The 24,076-nt window shown below is 30.9% G+C and overlaps 1 protein-coding gene across 1 annotated transcript in view; it reads left to right on the top strand.

Annotated features, from left to right (window-relative positions):
• LOC124369605 (frequenin-1) overlaps nucleotides 1–24,076 on the top strand; it is a 211,177-nt gene that overhangs the window by 165,824 nt on the left and 21,277 nt on the right. Inside the window, exon 3 of the mRNA XM_046827658.1 lies at nucleotides 23,672–23,696. Coding sequence (XP_046683614.1) covers nucleotides 23,672–23,696 — 25 coding nt within the window. The remainder of the gene's footprint in view (nucleotides 1–23,671; nucleotides 23,697–24,076) is intronic.

Raw genomic sequence — 24,076 nt, forward strand, 5'->3', positions numbered from 1 at the left:
TGTTTGCGGCAATTATACAAATATCTTGTGAGAATTTAATTTTTAGGTGGTAAATTTCTGTTATTATTTATTAATATCATTTCTCGTTCCCAAGTACGTATTGTAGAAAACTAAACAAATTGAAGTACAAATCTTTAATTTCGAATATTTATTGTCAATTGATATTAGTGACTGTGTGGCCAAGGGAAACTTTTTAGTGCAACAGTTTTCAACAAAATAAATGTAATATTTTAAGTATCAATCTTTGTCAAATTATTAGTTATTCACGTATACATTTTTAAAAGTATAACTGTATACATGTTACTTTACTGTACTTAAAATATAAGTTATCGGTTTTACTATACGTAATAAAAATTACTTAAAATCTATTAATACATTACAGTTAAAATACAAATTTAACCTATCTGATCTGCCAATATACATACATCAATCCATCCTCCATAGCATTGACATTGGTACGCAGACTGCAAAATTCATTCAAATACAAGATACCCGGGGAATATGACAGACACCATGTCCAGACTAATTGACACATCCTGGTAACCAAATGACATGCTACCAGACTGACTAATTACTTTTAAAACAACATGTAAATGATTAATACCTGCAAAAATTACTTTTAGTTGTATAATGTTGGTAAATAGAATTGTATTACTGATATTGGATAGTGTAGTGGATTAATTTGGCTGGTATTCACATATTTAGACTTCTTATTCAAAATTCTGTTTAATTTCTTTATATCATTTTCTTTACTCAGTTATAAACACGGATATTCTAAGAGTTCTGTCAACCAATTTCAATTGTCTTTATAACATATATTCTTGAACTTCCATTGTTAACCACGACAGTAATTAAATGGCTTTGTGTAGCCTAATTGTTGGTGAACTTGATATATTGGCTCTTCCTTTAAACAAGGTATGAGAACGCCACGCCACGCATAATACGCATGCTTAAACATGTACCATCATAGAACTCATTCTTGTCTATGTAGAAAAGAAATTTCATGCACACTTCTAAGTGTACAGATAAAACCTTTCTCGAGCTATCTTGCCACATGATATATTCATATTTTATTTATTATATAGAGTCTTTTAGCAGTGTCCAGATAAAAAGAATTACCGTTAAGCTAGCGAGGGTACTAAACGCAAATGTGCGCTGAAGTGAAATATTGTCACCGACTTCTAACATTTATTCCAGTCTACTATATTTTCTTTTAACTCTGTGAATAAAAGTGTCACTTGCTAAAATCTCATTTGATTTTACACATTATTTATTTATTCTACAATTGTCTCGTTGCCATCATGGTTACCCAAATGATTCATGAAAGGGTTGAAACTATAGTGCACCCAAATCGTTCACAGCCTTCCTGGAACAATAAGAGGCTGCGAAAGTGCAACTTCATTCAAAAATATTTCTAAAGGTTTTTGTGCCGTAAGGTTACTACTCAATATAAGAGTATTTAGGAGACTTCCTAGCTTGGTTTTCTTATTATACTCCTCGGCTCTTCCATAGACTATAATAGTCTTTTAAATTCTAACTTTATGATTAATTAATTTGTACGTCTTTGTTTATGGTACGACTATGTTCTATACAATGTTTTTTTTCTATGAACAATAAATGATTTGAACCTTTAAGACCAATGTAAAAACACTCGCTAATATTTAGCCAACTTCCATGAGTTGACATGCATTAACATCAAACTCATTATAGTTCAATTATAGTGTTATTCATATATAAATTAACGTTAATTTATAATTTAAATTATACAGTTCAGTTTGTTATCGAGACATCGTGCGATCATACAGGCAGATAGACAAAAAATACATTAATTTTTTTCAGCCCCTCTAGTGTGATAGACTCAGTCAATAATGTTTACATTCATTGCACTTTTATACAGTTTGAAAATCGTACAATTATGTAAACGTTCTCTACATCACTTCAAAAGAAGCTATCTCCCAATTTTTACTTTCAATCTTCTACTCACGAACTTCCAACTACTCAATTCTGGCCTGTATTGAGTTAGTGATTTAGAAAGTAATTTTTAATTGCCCAACTGATCAGCGCAATGTAGGACTAAGCGCAGTGCTTCATTGTAACCGTGCACATCAGTCTAGCGCACATTTACAGAAAACTCTGCAAACAGGTCAAGTTAAACATGATGTCACTACTAACAAGGTGTAAATACAAGCCGTTCTGAACATGCTAACAGGGAAAGTTTAAATTTGTTTGCTTAAACTTTGTAACGGAGATTGCTTCGGCACTCATGCAAAGTTATCGGGCATGTTTGATTATTGTCTCTTCGTGATGCTAATGATAATAATTAAGTATTTTGTAATCAATTACTTTTAATACTTTCTGCACATATATTATAATCAAACACGTGCAAATACCTATTTTTTAAACTATGGTTCTTTTAGATTAATAAACAAAATTCAATAATAATAATTGCCCTCTAAGCAAACACATGATTTAAGTTTGCGCTTACACTAAATCACAAACATTTACAAATAGAATGTTTCGTATTACAGTTAAAAACAATGATTATACGAAAAATACATCGAATTTAAAATTTTACGTTTACTGTTCTAAAAGTATAAATACAAGGATACGGCTCTTGAGTTACCAGATTTACAAAAAGTAATGTTATGGAAACATCATGGGTACTAGGAATAAATAGATGTGTAACCTACAATTTTTTATCGTTTTCATGTAATTATTTGAAGTCTTTTGCAATTTGCATACATAAACTATTAGAAAATGTGTAAAAGAGGAATATAATAACTCTCAGTCAATAATCCGGTCCGAGTAGATGAAATTTGTACCAATCCTATGCTACAGAAAATCTTTTTGTTTATTTTTTTATTCACATAATGTGTACGTGTTTAGAATTTCCAACCGATTTTCTTTTTGTCTAATACATACCTTTGTATTGTTTTGGATAAGCTTATAAAAAACTAATGTAAAATAAAAGAGGAATAGTTTTAACAAACTAATTTATATACGCATTTCATCATTTTGTATTGCCTTTTAAAAACCTCCTTTGACTTGAGTAAAAAAGAACATTTTAAGTCTCTATGCGTCCATATAGAATATGTCTGGAGAATATTAAAATTCACTTTAAAGTTGTAAATAAGAGCGAGCTTCATGCTATGGTACTTTTGGGGATTCGATTCAAATTTTGAAGTTTTACCTTCACTTGTTCAACAAACCTTACAAATACATATTAACTATAAGCTATATGTACAAGAATGTATTGTATGTTATGTCAGTGCTTCTTCGATAAACACAAAATCTGCCAAACATTTAAATATTTGTAATAGTACTTACATAATTATCAGTGTAATAATTTATAAAGTAATATATCAATTATTAATAAAAATGGCGTTTGTATAATAAGTATCACATATGTTTTACACCTCTGACGTACTCCTCATCCTTCTACGTTATGACAAGAGAGACGCCTCCAGGGAACCTTTGTCTTCTGAACGAATTGTTTCCTCCTTTAACACAAAGTTAATAAGATTTTAGCTGGAGGCAGACATCTTTAATATCTGATCCATTAAATGATAAACAACTAGTGAGTTTACAATTAACTTTTAAGTTTATATATATATATGTTTTTGTGTTTTGATATATATATATATATATATATATATATATATATATATATATACACACAAATATAAACGTTAATAAATTAATGTAGGGAAACATTAAATTATCAGAGTTACAAACAGTTCCTTTAGTTTATACATAATCATGGAGTAAATATTACTAAAGCAACATTATTGACTGAAGACAGGAGACCAAAAGGTATAGAAAGATCAGCTATAAAAAAATAAACTACACTGGTCCAAGAAAAACTAACACTGGAGATTGCGTGGAACTAAGTGCTCAGAGATTACGTATTAATGTTTATTAATTTGTCCCAACAAAATGGTCCAACAAAAAGTTTGGTATTCTTCGCTAACTTCGTTTAAAACAAAATTATTATTAGCATATGGGGCTACAAACTGAATTTTTTAATAATCGCAATAATAAACGGAGAAGTTGCATTACAATTTTGTTTCCAATTATGTAGTATCTTGAAAAAAGGAAACACAAAACGAGTAGCGGCATTATCAAGACGTGTTCCACTGTGATGTATACTAATTTCCTCATACACGATATATTTGAATATAAACATATGCATGATTAAATATTAAATATAATTTCAATCATGTAAAAATATGTTTTTACTCTCTATAATTGGTAGTTTTACCAGATATAAAAGTAGTCGATATATAAGGATATTGTAAAACACACAAATTATACACCAATAACGTTCAGTGAACTTTTTAAGTGGAAATATAAACACTTTAGTAACGTTTCTTGACCTTTGCTAGTATCGAACAGTTCTATACAACTGATAATTCCATGATATGGTTACAAAGAAGAATGATTGAATTCAATTTAAATTTATTTTGCAAAATATCACTTCACGATCTTCATTTTAATCTTAAAACTTAAGTAATAAATATAATATTAATGTTTAAGTAATAAACATACTCATATAAAGTGTCAGTTAATTATGTTTGGATTATCAAACATAAAAACTAATATTTTTCCAATTTTCAAGCTCTCCGGAAAATGTGTCTTTATCTTACAGAAAGAATTAGCGGAATTGGTTCAGCTGGTATCGATATTAGTTCTTAGCAACACATTCATCGATTCGTTTTTATTTAAAATATTTATAAATATTTCCTTTCCAGTAATAAGTACACTCAAGAGAAATGTAAAAAACAGTAAAAAGTAAGCAGTTTATTAGGTTTTGTAACGATGAAAAGTGGAGTTGAATAATAGAGCTGGAAAGAAGGGCTCTATTGAAAGAGGTTGTTGAAGAATTATTTCTTCGCTTGCCGTGACAACAATTTAATAACACTTGGGTTGGAATCTAATTTCATTCCATAATTACTTTCTTTGTAATATTTAAACGATTTCGTGTGAAATGAAAAACATTTCAAGCTTTAGATCCGGAAAGCACTACCTTTCTAAACAATGTTTTTAATAATGTTTAATAATATAACTACTCCTTAACTGTAAAGATACTATTCAAAATCTTTAAATACCATTGTGTCCTATGAAACACAGTAAAAGTATACGCAGACTTTATTTTAACGTTTTAAAACCAAATAGTGTCACTGTGTTTGATAGCCAGTTATAACCGACTCAGTGACTGACTATTAAGCGTTTGTCTACAAAGATGTCCGCGTCTGTTCGAGTGACGTCGTGTCCACTCAGGAACAGATAAACCACAAAGCGTTTTGAGCTGAATTGATTGAGCTACAAGCTTAAGTACAAAGGCATCCCAAATCTAGATATCTTATTGAGGTTAGTAGCCGGAAGCAGCAAACAGAATTTGCTAGTGTTCGAATAAATCCCATAAAGACGAAAGTTGCTATCTTCGTAATGTTATTTTGCAGGTATTGATGACCCATTGTCACAAAAAACATCAATTATACAGCTTTACAATTTTTACCTTAATGTTATACAAATATATAACACACACTGAACCAAAAATATCAATTGTTGGAAATCTTTCCCTTAAAGGATTTTGTAATGTTATTCCAAATTTTATTTCAACGATTTGTTTGGTTTTTAAGTTTTTTTCTTTAACATCAGAAGTTCAGATTACTGAAACACACACAGTCAACCGTAGTAAATTCTAAATACATATCTTTAGTACTTTCTGAGATAAAGAGTCATAATTGGAAACATTTATGATTTTTGAGGAATAGCAATGAAAGTGTTGCTAGGTATAAACAATATAGGCTATATTATTTGTTAAAATACCTTTTAAAAAAATTTTAGCATTATATTCTGGTTATTATACCTCTTCTACTGCTCTTTATTCTTTTTTTTCATTCGGGCTTGTTGCCTGGATATTTTTCTTCAAGTTGACAGGTCTTTTCCGCTTCTGGACTCTTTGCCGATATCGGACGTCGACAAGTGTTTTCAGACAGTTCTTACCAGGATTAATTCCTAAATGATGCAAAACTTTAGCCTACCATCATCGTCATCATTGTATATTAATATAGCTTCCAAGGTTCCACATCTCAATGTATTTAATTTAGGCCAACAGAATTTGTCTTGTGGTATTCGAACCAAAACCCCACAGAGTTGAAACTCTCATTTAGGTTATGCTTGTTTCCATGAAGGTATTTCTTTAACAGCTCAGGTTAAACTAAGTGTTGGTTTGTGGGTTTAATAGCTTCCATAACAGCTTGATTAAGTGCATTGTTATGGCGGTAAATTTCATTGTTTTTTAAGCTTGTTTATACTTGCATCACGAATCACTGCATAGATCATGTTAACAACACTAGTTATTAACACTGAACTACAGAAAGTCGTATGTGTTTCTGCAAGCTATATTTTGGCGAACTTGTTTTTTGAGGAACATCTTTCTGAAGTTAATGTATTTTACTACACATTCGTTTATATTTTGTGTAAGTATGTGTAAGATTTAGTGAATTTAGCGATTATAAAGGAAACCCTATTTCTTAGGCTTACAGTTGTCGCTTCAAGCCGCTTTGAAAATTCACAGTTCTATTATTTAATATTTTTGTCGCACTGTAGAAAGGGAAGTTGAAAGGGGCGCTCCTGTATAGTGAGTGATTAAGGGAAGCTTAAAGAACCGACGACTGATATTTCGATATCTTTTGTTTAACACGGGCTGTCAGGCTTGTGAAAATGTTACGTAATCCTCCTTTTTATTTTCTAGTTATTTCTTATATCCTCCTAGTTATTTTCTTTCCAGTTTAGATTACATTTTGCAAGTTTTTTTTAAAAGTCTTTTTCGTATTTGGTGTAACTAACTAAAACATTAATTTTTAAAGAGTTTAAAGTAATTTAAAAGTAATGTTTATTAGATCATCATACCGGTAAAAATGGTATATTTCTTTTAAAATATAATTTTGAAATTATATTTACAGCAATCCATAGCATATTGTTCTTTAAAACCTGCAACACTGGTAGTACATCTATAAACTGTGCTACAAAGCGCATCAATTCAAAATATGGTCAATTAATTAATTTCTGTTGCTAAATCATATACTTCGAAAATCTAGTTCGCATCATTCTACGATACCAGATATCGTTACTAACTAGAGAGAGAACAAATACTTGCGGACAGTAACAAGGGAAGTTTGACTTGTTTGTTTGGTCTTTGTAACAAAGGCAAGCTCCAACGCCAAGTTTTCACTTTGTTCGTTCATTTGTATAACCTTTCCCAAAGTTTGATAATGTTCAGTCTTCGGTATATTCACCTGTGAGTGTTATACAAGTACGTTTAATTATTTTAAGTGTAACTATAGTTAAGCTAGATTAGTATTGGCACACATACACCTTGAATAAATACTTGTTCATATTGATCAATACTGCAAAACTCACAAGAATATAATATTTTAAAGTAAATGTTGTTTTAGTGATCATTAAAAATATATTAGGACATATTATAACTATGGGCTATTTCTTCTTAATAAAAACAAAACTTTTAAGGAGTTCCTCAAGGGTTATTTTTGGAACTGGTTATATTTATATTGCAAGTGGATTAATTTTCCACAACATGAGTACCATTATTCTAATACAATTACAACTTCTGTTTGTTTCCACAATTTTACAAAATGCTCATTCAACTGATACTAAATTTATGGTGAAAATAATGTTTTGGTTTTAAACACCTTAAAAATATAAACTACAACAACAAAAAAACAAAAAAACTAAATGAGAAGTGTATATTGGTAGGCCCAGTTTTAAGTATCACAGTTTTCAATTTTTCATAAAAGTAAAGGTTTTATGGTTTTATTCAGCCAATTATCCAAGTATCCTATTAACGATTTTTACGAGAGACTTAAAAAATTTTGTTTAAAAAGTAGACTAAAACCAATATGAATGTCATCGACAAAACATATAACTTTTACTGTGATTAAACTTAATCTCTGTGTCAGGGTATGAGACTACGGAGTTATCAGCATTACCTTCAGAATTAGATATAACAAATAAAGATTTAAATCACATCATTATATCCACAGAAAACAAGCCCCTGCCAACGATTAAGTAACCCTGCTCTGATATAGATTTTTAAACACTATATGTTGCCTAGAGCCGTAATGAAGTTATTGAGCTTCATAACATAGATCAAAAGATGGTGTGCTAGCTGAAGTTTAAGGTATAATATCTTAATTATTAAGTACGTGATGTCGACAAGTATGTATATTTCCTTCCATTAAAACCAACACTCTTATGTACTGCGCATTTTCGTAAAAATCAATCCTTTAATGATTGCTCTATTTATTTGTTTTTGAGTAATTTTATATTTTAAAATAACTATTATTTTTATGATTAAACAATATTTTAAATCTAATAATTCAAAAGTTACAAATACAATCAGATAAACGTTTTCATACATGAGCTATCAGAATTATGAATGCCAATTAGAAGGGTGAAACTGTAAATAAAATTTCTGGAGAATAACTTATTTTTATAATTTAGAGTGTCAAAATATATGAATAAATGATATCAAACTAAAGGTTATTATTTCCCAATATAAGCATGATGAATGAAGAAACCTCTACAGCTCTCTTAAAACAGAAATAAAAAATATTTTAGTATGGAATCCTTTCTTTCTTTTGCAAGATATGACTACAGCTTTGCGTAACATTTACATCTAAAGTATGTACAAGAATAACTGACAATCTACACGACTATAGGCTAAAAATTAATGTGGCTAATTAAGGGAACTCATGAGTCCTCCTTTATATGCACATTCATTATTCTATCTACGCATAGATTGTCGTCGTAGAATAATTAGGTTTTGGTTACATGCATAAGTACCAATGCGTTTCTCTCATAAATATAGTTTGGTACATCTACCTCTCATGTGTAGATAATAGATGGATAGGTAGAAAAATTACTTCGATAAATTCAAAATAGAGGTATATGTCACCTCATATATTTTCTAGTATAGAAAAATATTCGTTTTTATTGTTATTATTTATTTATTATTTATCCGTAAAACATATTGTTCTATAAACAGATATTTAATAAAACACAATTAGAAAATATCAGTTTTGTGTATTTAATATAGCAACATTAAGTATCAGCTAAACACTCTTTAAAGAACACACCATTTGTTTTTCATTTTATTACGTTTATTCCACTGTGGTCTTATGTATACAATACGTTTTTACATTATACTTTTACTATGGTAGAAAGTAAAATTCTAGCGAATGGAATATGACCGGAACAAAATAGTCAGTGGTCCTGCTTGTAGACAGTAAAGTCACATATTGCGTCAAACGTCAGTTACGGCAAGCTGGCGCTGCGCTACGTTATGTTACATTATCCGTCCAAGCTTAGAGAGTACTTTCAGCTTGATATATAGTACTGCAGCAAATCAGCGCATGTATTAGTCTGGTTTCTTGCTAGTAATTGTCTATAATTTCTACGTCACTAGAGAATACGATGAAACAACTGAAAGTTATCAGTTCTGAAACCACAGTCGTAGTATAGTAGCCTAGATCTGATTCGCATTGTATAAGCACATGATATACGTTTTCCTGAAACTGATATAACAAGATATTTTCCTGAGAAAGAAATAGATCATGAGGCATTCTTTTTTTGGTGGGAATAGGTTTTGTGATGGTTTTGAAAACTTCATTTCAGCCCACCACACTTCAAGCGAATGCCAGACAAATAAATAATACTTACTTTACCAACGAGATAAAAAGATAGATTAGCTACTTTCAGCTAAATAATCGGTCTTCCTAACGGTTGTCTGAAGGTGGCTTACGAGTAATACCTTAACTCTGTTTTAGATGTGATCAGCTAAAATATTATATGAGAACTAAATCACCGTTTTATATTAGTAAAAGTTTCGTAACCTTCAGTTAGAAAACCACCTTAACAATAGGGTGTAACGATTTATTTATTTATTAGAAAAGCGTAGACTCGAGTCTTCTGGATTGTAGGTTGTTTGCTTATACAATAATATCTGGCTCTCGTCTCCTAGGAAATAACGATTTATTAAGACTTCTAGATTTCTAAATAAATTATAGAATGTAAAAAAGTGGAGTAATATGTTAATTAAGATGTGGTTTAATAGGTAAGAAAGTATTTTCACTAACTGTATGGGCTTATTCCTTTCATTTACTATCTGCCTGCAGTTTTATTAAACCATTCATAATAAAGGAGCTGAAACTTTGCATGTTGAACATCCATTATGGTACATTTATCAACTTACTTTCGATTGTTGTATCCCGATCAGCTACGGAATATTGACGCCTTTATTAAGTTATAATACACGTAAATGTGTATTAAAACAATACTACATTCTTCAGTAACTCATCTTTTAATATCAATTTTGAAGGTATTGTAGAAACACTCAAAAACGTCTGTGAATAGTTGGATAAAGGGCAAGTTGAAATGAATTCCTTACTAAAGAATTTTGAGTTAATTTCAACTTAAAACATTTAACATTCCAAAGACAAGAACGAGATGAAAACTTCAAAGCGAGAGCTTTTCGTGTTGATAAATGATAAAACTCGTACATTGTTGCTGTTAACGAGCTTGAACTTTTACATGCAGCAACTAAGCAAACATAGCTTTATTATTTATTAGCTAACTAAAACTTTCTATTCAGATTTTACATTAAGAGTACCTTATTAAAAGTTTAATGTTAAACATTTAACATTAATTTAATAATATTATACTATAGTGTTACTATACTATACAAGTCTATCTCGATAACCAACACACATGTGGAAACTTTTAAAACTTAAAATTCTAAAACTATCGGTTGGCTCCTGTTACACACACATTTTGACATCTCCTACATTATATGCTTTTGACTACTGATATAAATCAATTTAATGTTTTCTAAGAAACGCAGTTGGAACATGCAAATGTATTTAACATAAACATTCATCTACATAACATAACTGAATGCTGTTCAACTATAAAACCTTTTACTTACTTGAGATATAAAGTTGAGGAAACATCTCATTTAGTAAATCCACGAGAAGAGATAGTTTGCGGTGTAACTAAAAATCTAAAACCATTTACTAATATAAGTAATGTTTTAAAAAAATAACATTTTAGAGGGATAACTCAATTTTTTAATACTTTTATTATTCTTACAGATGATAATAAACATTTATAATAAGTATAATAAACCTATTAACTCAGATTTAAAAGGATTTGACTAAATGACATAATAAATAAAGAAATTCATATACTAAATGAAATAAAAATTATTCGTATTTTAACTATTACTCCTAAATCCACACAATATAGTGTTCTCAAAGAGGTCAAAACAGTTCAACATTCAATAAACTGAATGTAACTTTTATTTTATAGAGACATAAAAGTTAAGTGGTATTTCTAAGTTAAAATATTTTTATTTTATTATGTACACTTAAAAGTCAGTTTGTGCACAGTGACAGTAGTAGGATATAAAGGAATAGAAAAATATAATTTAAATTTTCCATAACACATTTTTCTATCCCGGAAAATCTAATGAGAATATTTAATTGTAATAGTTGACAGTTTATAGTTGTCATGGTTTTAGAGTTTACTGAAAATTGTTGGTTAATCATTATTGCACTAATTATTTTCATGCATATTGATTTTATGATATTAATCTTCATAGAAAGGATTTTTACAAAGTACCTATATCATGAAACAGTTCAGTGTTGCAATATGGTGTCCATTAGTAAGTAGTGTAATACCCATAGTGTTAGCATTCTTGTTGTATTACCAGCGATGTTAAGGGTTAATTCAATCAGTAAATCATTTATTATTGTTATCGTTACTGAATATTACTGTAGGAATAAATATAAACTGGAGGTCTCCTCTCCATTCACTAATACAAAACATGATTCTATACTTGACACCTTATCTTAAACATTATCTTAGATTTATATTCCATTTCCAAGTTTCCAGGTCAGCTGTAAGTCAAGCAGTCTCACGGTTCGCTGCTTTAAGAAAATGGTTTACCACAGTTACTCCTCTTCCCTACATTTCTACTTTCTAAATAAGTTGCTCTCAAATCCTTTAACATAAAAACATAGATAAGGAAGGTTGGTAAAATAGAGTAAAGTTAGGTGAAGTTTAGTTATTTATTTTCAGGTACTTATTGATTATTTCAAAGTTGGTAACTCAGATTTGTATAATTACATTACTTCTGACTATTTTCTTTAATAAACTATTCTAAAATGTCTGTTTTTGTTACTTAGATTACGTTACCTACACAAAATAATCCAGAATTCTCCATCTATCCAGGGTTATTATTATTATTCATTAGGGTTTTGTAGTTTACAATTTTATATAACATTTACCATCATATACCACCTCTTATAATATTAGAAAGAGGATCTGAATGGATTCTATAAAATGTAACAATTTCCTATCTGATTTAACGTTATTTATTATGATTATCAGGTATTTAACTAATAAGAATATTATACAACACTGTCACTATTACAAACGCGGCAAGGTTATTATTATGATCGGAGTTTGTTTATAAGCATAGTTTATTTTAACCAATTATTTAGACGATCTAATTATTTTCAATAAATATTGTCCATAATTAGACGTTTTACACAATCTTTCAAATTGCAATGCATATAATCATTCTCCCTTAATTGTTACAAGTGAATAGATTGTAATTGTGCACAAATTATGATCTACCTACAACAGTAATTATATTGTGGGCATGATTTTCATAAAATTCTAATGTAGATATATTCATGAACATCTCTAGAAAACTGTTTCTCACTTTTCAATATGTTTGTGAATATGAAATATGTTTACACAAACCCAATAGTTACATAGATCGAGATTTCATTTCTATTTTACAGCCTACAAATTTAAAATTTGAGTTTCTTTTATAGGCTGAGTTACCCCATACTTCATCTAAATTTATAAACAAGACAGTGATTCACTGTTGTGGTTCTGGTACTGTACATATCCAACCATATAACAATACCGATGTTGATACGTAATTAAACAGTAACAGTATTCAATTTATTCATTAAAACCTTATTTTGATTCAAAACTATGATAACAGAAAAATCTGTAGCATCTTTTACTATGTTACAATTAAAGTCCAAAATTAAAAGAGGTATTATTTATAGGGTATATGTTTTAGTACATGTTGCATTTATTTATTTAACGCATAAAATATATCTTACTTATTACTTTTAACTTTATACAAATAAGACTCGCCTTCGGCTCGCTGGGGGCTACGCCCCCAGGCCCCCAAAGTAAACGCTTGCAAATTCGGGGATAAGCGGAATTCGGTGACTGGTTAAGTCCGGACATTAAGTAAATGACAAGGGATTTAAAAATTGACCTTTTTCATTAGATTTTTTTTCCGGATTCGTAAAAACTTTTGACTTTGAGGGCATTTTGCGGTTTTAAACCGTTAGAGATACGACAAAAAGTGACTGGACCTTTCTTGTTGGAAATTTAATTTTGTCTTTCGATTGTGCCCTCAGATCTGATCTACGACCTATGGTTTAGCCAGAAATGAGCTCGGGAGAAAAGTCTGCACGGGTCAGCTATCTTGAATTGTTTAGTATAAACATAATAAAAAACCGACCTCAAGGCAGTATTTTAAGTCGAACAGGGGGTTTAATATCACCAGGAGACTATCTAGTCAAGGCGAGAAATTCCCTGGGTGGGTGATTAATGTTAAGGAGGTTAAGACAAGAGGGGGTTTAATTTCGTCAGGATATTGTCTGGTCATATGAACAAATTCCCAGGGGGGGGTTAACGTTACCGGGGGATAAGTCTCCAGGGGGTTATCTGGTCATACCAGGATCTTCCCAGGGGGGGGGGGGTTAAGAGATTTGGTGACTGGTAAAATTCGGACATGAGGTCATGGCAGGAAATTCCCTGGGGGGGTTTAATGTTACCAGGGGGGTTAACACATCAGGGGGTTGAATGTACAGGAGGTTATCAGGTCATACCAGGAAATCCCCGGGGGGGGGGTTAATATTACCGGGGGGTTAATGACACACTTGGGCCTTTTTTAGAGGGTATTGTGTCTGTGAACATAATAAATATTCCTCTGTCCCTATCTACTATTGACGCTTAGCTAACGCTCAGCCAACTCCCGAAGTCACTGAACCTTTTCTGTAGATCACGTGATTTCCTAAATCCCGTTTAAAATTTGTTTTGAGTTACGACCAACCGTTTAGCCGCTATCAAGCCCGGAATGTAAATTTTTAGGCGAAAATGTCCAATATTTTCACTTAATCGCGTTTTGCGGTCAAACTAAGGGAAAATATAGTAAAAAGTCACTGGACCTTTTTTGTAGGTCATCTTATTTCCTAAATAAAACGTTAGTCTTATTTTGACCTCCGACCAATGGTTTCGCCGCTATCGACCCCAAAAACAAAAGTTTCGCGTAAAAAGTTACAACAAAATTGTACATAATCACGTTTTTCGGCCAAACCAATCGAGATAGGGCAAAAGATTACTGGACCTTTTCTGTAGATCGCGCAATTTGCTAATTTGATGGGTCAATCAGATTTGAGCTACGACCAACGGTTCGGCCGCTATCGGGCTTGAAACATTATTTTTATCGAAAAAATCTCTGGAATTTCAAATGTTCGAGCGTTTTGTCGCTTAACCATGGAAGATAGAGCAAAAAGTCATTAGACCTTTTTTGTAGTTCACTTCATTCCTGACCATGAATTTTCCGTCAGATCCGAGCTAGCTCCAACGGTTCGCCCGCTATCGGGCTTACAAAAAATGCCTGCAGGGGTGAAGAATGCGCGATTTTTGGGAATTTTTTTGAGGGGTTGAAAATGAAAAATTCTCACTTTTCGGGATTTTCCTGGTGGTTACACGTGGAAAGCTATCTGTGTACCAAATTTCAAGTCTCTAACTCATCTGGAAGTAGGTTAGAATTAGTATACGTGAGTGAGTGAGTGAGTCAGTCAGTCAGTCAGTTACACATGCGGTTGTATATATATTAGATTATATTAGTTTTAGCTGATAGTTTTAAGCGGCTGGTAATAACGATTTCTAAGTAAAGATAAGCTGTACAATTGCAGACTTGAAGTAGAGAATCGTGATCGCACAAGTAATTTCATTAAAAGGAATTTGCATACAGATCGAATTGGAAACTGCAAACGTTAAAGTCTAAGTAAGTATACATCTAAGAATAAAGTCTAAGTATACCGTTCTACTTAATCTAAATTTCTATGTATAAAAGGGGGTTTTATATGTATCTATGTAACGATTGTACAATGAAAGCCGTGTATAATAATATACTTTATTTTAGGAAGGGGTCATTATAACATAAACATCACATAACAGTGTTAGTTTGGTCTACCTCAATTACCAGGCATATTTCTGGAGAAATATATTGATTCTACAGTGAATTCATCGTTGGTAGATGACATCTTTGGCATGTAAATAATCTTAACTTGGATAGTTAACCTCTTTAATTAAACCTATTGGCCAAACACAAGTAAAACTAATGGAATTATTCAACATTCTAGTAGACTTGTTAAAATTATAACCTTTTTAGGTGTGCTTGCACCCCGAGTATTTCAATTTTTACCAAGTGCCAGATAGAGCATTTTTAAATCATATAGTTCTCTGTCCATCTATCTGCCTCACTGCTGGCCGTGCGTTGAAGTTCTGATAGAAAAGTTTTATAAAACTTGTTACTTAAAACCTTTGTAAACGAAAAATTACAATTACAATATGTTTACATTGGTCTAATGAGAAACCAAGATGACAACGAGATACATGTAGGATAAACAAATCTGCAAACACAGTAAGACCAACCATATAGCATTTTAACAAGCTACATACACGAAAGAGAACTGGAGCCAATAGGTCAAAATGAAATAAAAAAATTACAATTCTTATATTTTTACTTTTTTACTTGTATAGTAGAAAGCCATGATGGCAACGAGATAATTGTAGGATCAACAGTTATGAAAACAAACAGACCAACCATATGATATTGTATCGTGCTATATAGCAACACATATGATATTGTATCGTGGTACATAGCAACACATATGATATTGTATCGTGCTACATAGCAACACATATTTTAAAGTTACGTTACCTATGTTGGATTGGTTGGAGAAGACAGATTTTGTGAGTTCTTCAATATTTTCGTATCACAATTTTGACACTAAACTAGGTTTTTGATATATTTTAGCAACTTGCATTAACATGTTGATTTGGTGATGTTAATATGTTTCCGGGACAAAAGAAAAAGAAAAATAGTTATAAAAAAGTGAGTATCTCGTACTATTTGGTACCAAGCTTAGAAAGATATCCGGGTGTAACAGTTACCTAGTATGTTTAATACAATGTAGTAAGTTTAATACAATGCCGGAGCTGACCGTACCCGACAACAGAGCTCGGTAGAGACTCGTTTCTGGGGCTTAGTATTGATTGTTCACGGTGAGACACCTCTCACAGCTGTTTCTTCCATTACGTTATTTACAACTTCTTTCATCTCAATTTTAATAAGATTTGGAGATTTATATGGAATGAATTTGTTCAGAATGTATGTTGCATGTGGTAGGTAGTTACAAGTTGATAGTTACAACCTTATTAGATAGTTACAACCTTAATAAAATAGGGCATACAACAATGCTGATGTTTATACATTCGTGTACTCAACGTATATGCTGGAAATTTCAACTATTTAATAGTCTATGTGGTATACAGATCCCAGGAGTGATAAGGTTTAATTAATTTTTAGTGATATATATATATATATATATATATATATATATATATATATATATATATATGTATATATATATATATGTATATATATACATCTATATATATATATATATATATATATATATATCGTATACAAGCCTGAGAAGCCTACTTATATACAAAGACAACTCGATGGGTTTTATAACAGTCTTTATAGTAAAGGTTAAATAGTAACTTTGTCTTTTATATCTGAACTACAACAGTATTGACCAAACACTATTTTTTATATATTTATATATAATTTAATTTCAATAAACATTGAATCACAAAAAGTACTTGCTCCGCCGGGACTCGAACCCGGATCTCTCACTTGCCGGGTGAATGTGCTACCATTACACCACAGAGCCCTTACTTTTTACAATTTATATATATATATAGTCAAAATCAACTACAGAACAAAAATACTAAGACTGGAATACAATGGCCATAAATATACACTCTTTTACAGATTTTATTGAACGTAGCAACAAGATAAACTCAAATTGGTGACGAAAATATAATTCACTTGAACCAGAAGTGCTCATACCCTTGCCAAGCCTACTAAAGATTTTAATGTATAAGTTTTTTAGTTACGATATGAGATCTCGGTTTATTTACACATGGTTTATTACTTAAGAATAGACAAACATTTACATGATTCTATTCTTTATAAAGACATTTACTATTATAAAGACACTAATTCAAAAAATATATTGTCTATGTAAGTTATGTCCACCCAGCAGGGATCACTTCTGGCTGGTTTATACCTTCCAGTTGAACCCACCACTAGACACAGCAAAAACCGATGTGTCACTTCAATCTGGACAACCTTATGGATGTCTAGGAGCGGCACATTACTAACAGCAAATGTCGAGATTCTGGGATTCATGGGCAATTCGATAGATCTAGCCTACTGTGGAAGATGACTGCTGGAGTTGGTGGGGTTTGGTCCCTAACCTCAGAGGTTCTTGCTAGCCTCAAAAAGGGTGTGCCACTCCCTGCCTACTTTGACTGGAGAGGCTGGTTTAGAGCTGGCCTCCCCTTCTTCCGGGAAGACATGACTTTGAGATGTAGTGCCCTAATTCTTCCTCGTGGATCTCAATAGAAGGCGGCCCCTACTCCCTACCTTACCCATCCTGAATATCCTGTTACTCCGGAAGCAGCGCAAAGGTTCTTACAGGACTAAGAGCAATTTATAAGCTTCTTGTCCCAAGAGAACAAAAAAACAAAGATGTTATTGACTCAACTGAACTGAACCATGTTAAAATTAGTGCCAACCATAATTACCAAAATTTTGCTACGGGAATTTTTGCCAAGCTTTGAAGGAAATATGTAAAAGCTTCAGTGAAACGCTAAAGACCACACGGAATGCTTAAAACATAGGCCTATATGGAAAGGTATTTTAGCAAATTAAATGGTTCCATAAAATAGTAAAACTTTTTATAACCACACTTAGTACCAGAGTAATGTCCTGGCCTCTTTTAAAATAATTCTTCTCTTTTAATTATTCACTTTATAAACAGCAACTTTGTAGCTTAGCTCGTAAAATCAGATCCTTATATTAAAAATTAAATATCAAAGAAGCCAGTGTTTTGAAGAATACAGTCATTATTAATATTCCATAGAAAAGTAAATTGCGAAACATTCTTGATCCTAAAAGTAAATAATTTCATCACAGACTTACTAACTTGATTATGAGAACAATATTTCTCCTCCATTCCTTCCTTTTTTCAACGATCGTCGAAACATGTTTTATTCCATGGCGTTAGTTTTCTTATATTCAGTTAGCTACTATATAGCTTATGTGGCTAAGCAATAAAGACCTCTATTGCTTCATAAAACACGTTTTTTCATTTAATTACGTCCAATAGAGTTAAAACAATATTATATAACAATTTTTTACATCCATTTTTTCCGTGTTTAAATACACTTAACAATAAAAGTATTAAGAACTATTTTTATTTCACAGCTGGTAGTTAAATACATTTAATAGTGATTAAAATATGTATATGTACTAATTCATATGAATAAGTAGAAGTGATACTTTTCCATTATTTAATTAAATATTCGGTAATGTTATTAGGGTCCGATCAGGTTTTTTTGATGATCATAAAATTAAAAATACAATTGTAAGATAAAAATAAAATTAAGATAAATTAAAATCATAGAAATTAAATAAAAATTCGCGTAGGAAATTATTATTAGCTGAATTAAGGTATAGAAGGCCCGTTTAAATGTATTAGATATTATTCCATACAAGAGACAAAGATTTATGTACACATTTAAAAAATAACCCTACTGACATATGTATAAAAATGTGGTCTTTTAAACTTTTAGAAATTGTGAAGCTTGAAGTATTGTAGAATGAAATATCAACGTATACTTTCACGAATCTTATTTTTATATTGATTTGCATAATCGCGTTATATTTATACTATAAAATCCTGGACAATTCTGTAAAGACTCACGGACTTATCCAGGATGAAATACTAAATATTAAGAAACGTAATCAATTTTAAAAGTCTTGAGTTAGAAATATCACTTCATCTATTTCAGTATAAGCATAGTTGGCTTACATATACATATAAAACAATTCAATAATATTATCCAAAAATACAATGCCTAGAGACTTAAGTGGAACAAGACATATTACATTTTTGAAACTCTGTACCATTTTTACGTGCCTGATAGGAGAGAACAATATGTATGTATTGGATATTGAGTTTTGCTCCAGTTTTACCTTCCTATTAGAGCAGTGTCTGTAATCGAACTATATCACAGATTTGACTCCTGGAATCTGGACTCATGTTCGTCTAAGACGATCCAAACTTTTAAGAGATCTTAAGAGGAATGTGATCTGAAGTTAAACGTAACAGTCACATTGAACCCTTTCCATCACAGCTAATTTATGACTAGTATGTATTGGCATAAATATTATTATTTTTGTAGATTTATGTTTCACTAATCAAAATATTTGTTCAAAATCCGTTAAGAGTACTCCTCTAAACTAAGGTACGATATAAAATAATCCACAATATTAGTTATTATATTAGTTCATGCAGGTGTCCAAGAGTTAAAAATGTCCCTAAAGAATATTACTTAACACTTAAAGTTGAACATTGAATGAAATATTCATGAATGTGGAACAAAAATATACACTAACCGGAGGGTGTAACACATATTAAACTGAGAAAATACATGGATATTATTCAGTTTATTGCAGCAGAGCATCTCAACGCGCCTGTTGTTGCTTACTCATGTACACACTCAACGCATTTTGATTATGGAAGCTCTGCATCTAACTTAAAAAAATCCTGAAATAAATAGTAACTATATTCAGTAGGTTACAAGTTATTGGCTTTACTGGGTGTTCCTCAGAGCTCCAACTTTGGACCATTTATTGACTCTATTATTGATTTAACTGCTACGTAGTCTAGCATAATATTTGTATCTTCCTAGTCGGTTTAAAGTGATTTTACATTATATTTTCAGTTACATTTCTAGCTTCATTAATATCTGCAAATCTAGTGAAATTATAATCATTAATGTGTTAAAAGTTATATTATGCGAGAGTACATGACCCTTTATAATAGTTCCATTATTTTAACACCACATGTAAGTGGTCTCATAGTTAAAGAGTGAGCCATGATCATAGTTTCTTCTTATCTATTTATTAATTAGGGATTCAGAGCCTATCTTCTCGGACTAACTCCACACCAGACAATAATTTTTGGTTATTCAATGTTTTATTAATTTATGTTATTAGCTAACATTGAGTATTTAAATACTTTCTTGACCCCACATCTACTTAATATTCAATGGAGTATTGAGCAGATGCAGTTCCCGAAATTGTGACAAATATACTTACTGGGGTATATCGTCAAATGGAATTGCGGCATTCATAAACGGAAACAATCAGAAATCGTTTGAAGCCATAACTATCTTATCTGGGATTATTTATTTTATATTTATCTTTAACAGACTTGTCTCGAAAAATATTTGGACTTTTGATGCAATTTGTACAATTGATGATATCTTCTCTCTATTGTTTTTCAGTATGCGCACTTTATTAGACTATTATGACAATATATATTATTGTGATTCAAACGTGTTCAACTCTTCAAATATTTAAAATCAAGAATTAAACATGTAAATAAATATAAAAATGATACCAGAATATTAAATAGGCAAGTTTTTACTGTATACTATATATCCTATATATATATATATATATATATTGCTTAATCTCTAATTTGCTGCATTAAACGGATTTGGGAATACATTGCTCGTGATAAATATATTTTTATTTGTGTTTAATGCATACTTTCAAGGCAACTACATCGAAAGGGGTTAGTTAAACTTGTGTTGTCCAAATAGCGCTGTCTGTCCTTTCTGTATAAAAATATTTTGAAATGTTCCTTATATAAAGGGAATAATTATATTATACTGAATATTTATGTGTGTGGTATAAGTTAAGTAGTGCTCAGGTCACGCATCTTTAACAACCAGCCTCGTGGGATAACCACAGGTGGTTCTCGCATGATTCTACGTTGTTTGAGCTGCACAAGTAAACTTCTAATATAATGCCAGGACTTGGGATACTTGGCTCGTTTTATCATACTAACTAGTAAACTGAACTTTATTAATAAAATGAATAACTTTATACTAGACCACGAGATATATAAACTGTAACACAATAATACCTAATGTAAATAAAAAGTAATTTAGTAGTTTACCACGAACGATAAAAATTACATATATTGGGGTGACCTTTAAATTAAAATATAATTATGATCTCAAAACAATAATGTATAGAAAGTCAAAAACTAGTTTAAACTCAACTAGTAAAAACTATGTGTAAACATTATATTACATAATTCAAAAGTACACTTTTTTGTTTTGTACAACTTATTACGAAAATTATTTCTCTCAGAGGTAGGGGCCTCATTAGTTAAAAAGGTTTCTATGTTATTAGCTATAACATATTGAAAAATTTATTAGCTATGTTTAATATTAAATGTTACTTAAAAAGTAGATACGTTTCTCACAATTGGAGATCCCGTCAAAAGTGTAGAACTCTACATAACCGCTTGTTTTATCTTTCCACTCGGGGGGCCTCCCACTACTTGATTTAAAAGAAAACGCCTAATCCTAAACTAAAATTAAACCCACTTAAGTCCCTCCGTTTTCTAATACTATAGAATTTCAATCCCCGAAACTATTAAAATTTCAGTATTATAAATATCTGTTTGTTTAAGTTTTTTATATGACTACCTAGACTGTCCGTGGCTTTACAGGTACATGATAGTCAGATCCCCTTTCAATGGATTGGATTTTAAACTTTAAAGAGTAATGTTTTGGGGCTTTGAAGTCACAGAGTGAGAAAACTTTCGGCTACTATAATTTATTTCCCGTCTATTTTTTGTTCCGATCAAGACAACAGATACATACGTGTGTCTGAGAATGCTTCGTCAGTCAAAAAGAGACTATTTTCGGCTATTATAATCAATTTGTAATGTAGGTATATCTGATACCGTAGTAACGTTTGCTTTGTTGCGCTGACCATGAAAATATTTACTTACGTAGATTTCAAAAGTCCATTTTCAATCAAGTCTACTAAAAATATTCTTCCTGCCATTGTAATCTACTTTCATCTAATGTATTTACAGATCCGGTAATATGTTGAGATAGAAAAAACTCGTGCCAATTTGTCACCTTTATTATAGGACAGTGGGAGGTTGAAAACAAAATATAGTTCTTCTAAAGGACTCAACCCTTTTTGGCCCCTATGAATAATTGAATTTGAAGTAAATGTATTTATTTGTCTGTTGATAGCATAAGGCACGTGTATTTAAAATTTCTTAACATTCTGCTACTAATCTTCACCCAAACATATAACGCTCTTATAGCCGTGAGGGATACCTATATTTTTAGCAAAGAGGCTTGTAACTCACTTTTCAATTTGATGACCTGTAGTCTGTCTCCAAGCACCCAATCCATCGAGCAAACTGTCCATGTAAACAATAATAATTATCCGTCGCCAGTGGCATGTCGTGGTCTCTAGAGTCAATGTCCCTTGATGAAAGGCATCTACGGTGGTTAGCATAACATCATGGGATAGATTGATAAATATCATCGAGCGTGGACCAATCTGATTTGCCTAGATCGTACGTAATGTGATCTTACTACTACAACGAATATGCATTTAAGGTCTATTTTCTTGTTTTGTAAAACCATTTCTCAATCTTGCCAAAATATTTTTCATCAAGGCACAACCACAGCAGTCGTATTAAAATATTCTTTCCATTACTGTAAGCGTTCAATACTTTGGCTCAATCCTGAAATCATTAGTGTATATTATTTATCTAACTTAAAATGATAGTTTTTAGCTGATATATTGTAACAATATAGTAATAGGTCATAAATAAAACGGGTTACAGTAATTTTTCTTGATGAATTTTATTTAAAATAATTTTATTATTCCACCGTTTTCATTAAAAAGTTAGAACGACCTCCATTTTGAAACATAATATTAAAAAGGTAATGATTGTTTTTAGCTATAGTTACATTTTATATGAGTGTCATGATAAATTTACCCAATCTGTCAAGCCCTTATGTAGTGATATATATTATTTAGTAAAAACTGAAATAATTGATAATCTGGAAAATAACCATGTTTAACACCACATTAACTTTGAAAAGGTTTTTTGCCCATTTATAAGTACATTATACTGTATATTCCCACACTATACATGTTAATTTTAATAGTGTCTTGGCTTATGTGTTATTTTTTTAATCGACAGAATGAATATTGTAATTGTACCATGCTGTATGTAAACTGATTGTTATAATATCGTAATCATAAAACTTTTTGTTCACGCTGCAGTTTCGGAAAAGGAGATACGTCAATGGTAAGTAACAGTTTTATATTAACTATAAACTATTAACAGAAGTGGATATTATTTCTATATTTTTGTGTTCAAATATTTTTATTTTCCAACCTGTTCCGTTCCTAGGATCATAAACATTCTAAAAATGATGCTCCAGTACTGCATTCCTTGCAAAATATTTGGATGGATAAAACTGCATTTATATTCGAAACATAACGTATTTTATTGTTAAAATCTCTTTATTTCCTTATGTTTCGTTTTATAGTGAGAAGAAGACAGATATATATATATATATATATATATATATATATATATATATATATATAATACATATATCACATATATCATTATAATACGTAATAATGATATATATTATTAGGTATTATAAGGGCCGTAATAGT

This window comes from Homalodisca vitripennis, chromosome 1 (assembly GCF_021130785.1).
Source record: "Homalodisca vitripennis isolate AUS2020 chromosome 1, UT_GWSS_2.1, whole genome shotgun sequence".
NCBI lineage: Eukaryota > Metazoa > Arthropoda > Insecta > Hemiptera > Cicadellidae > Homalodisca > Homalodisca vitripennis.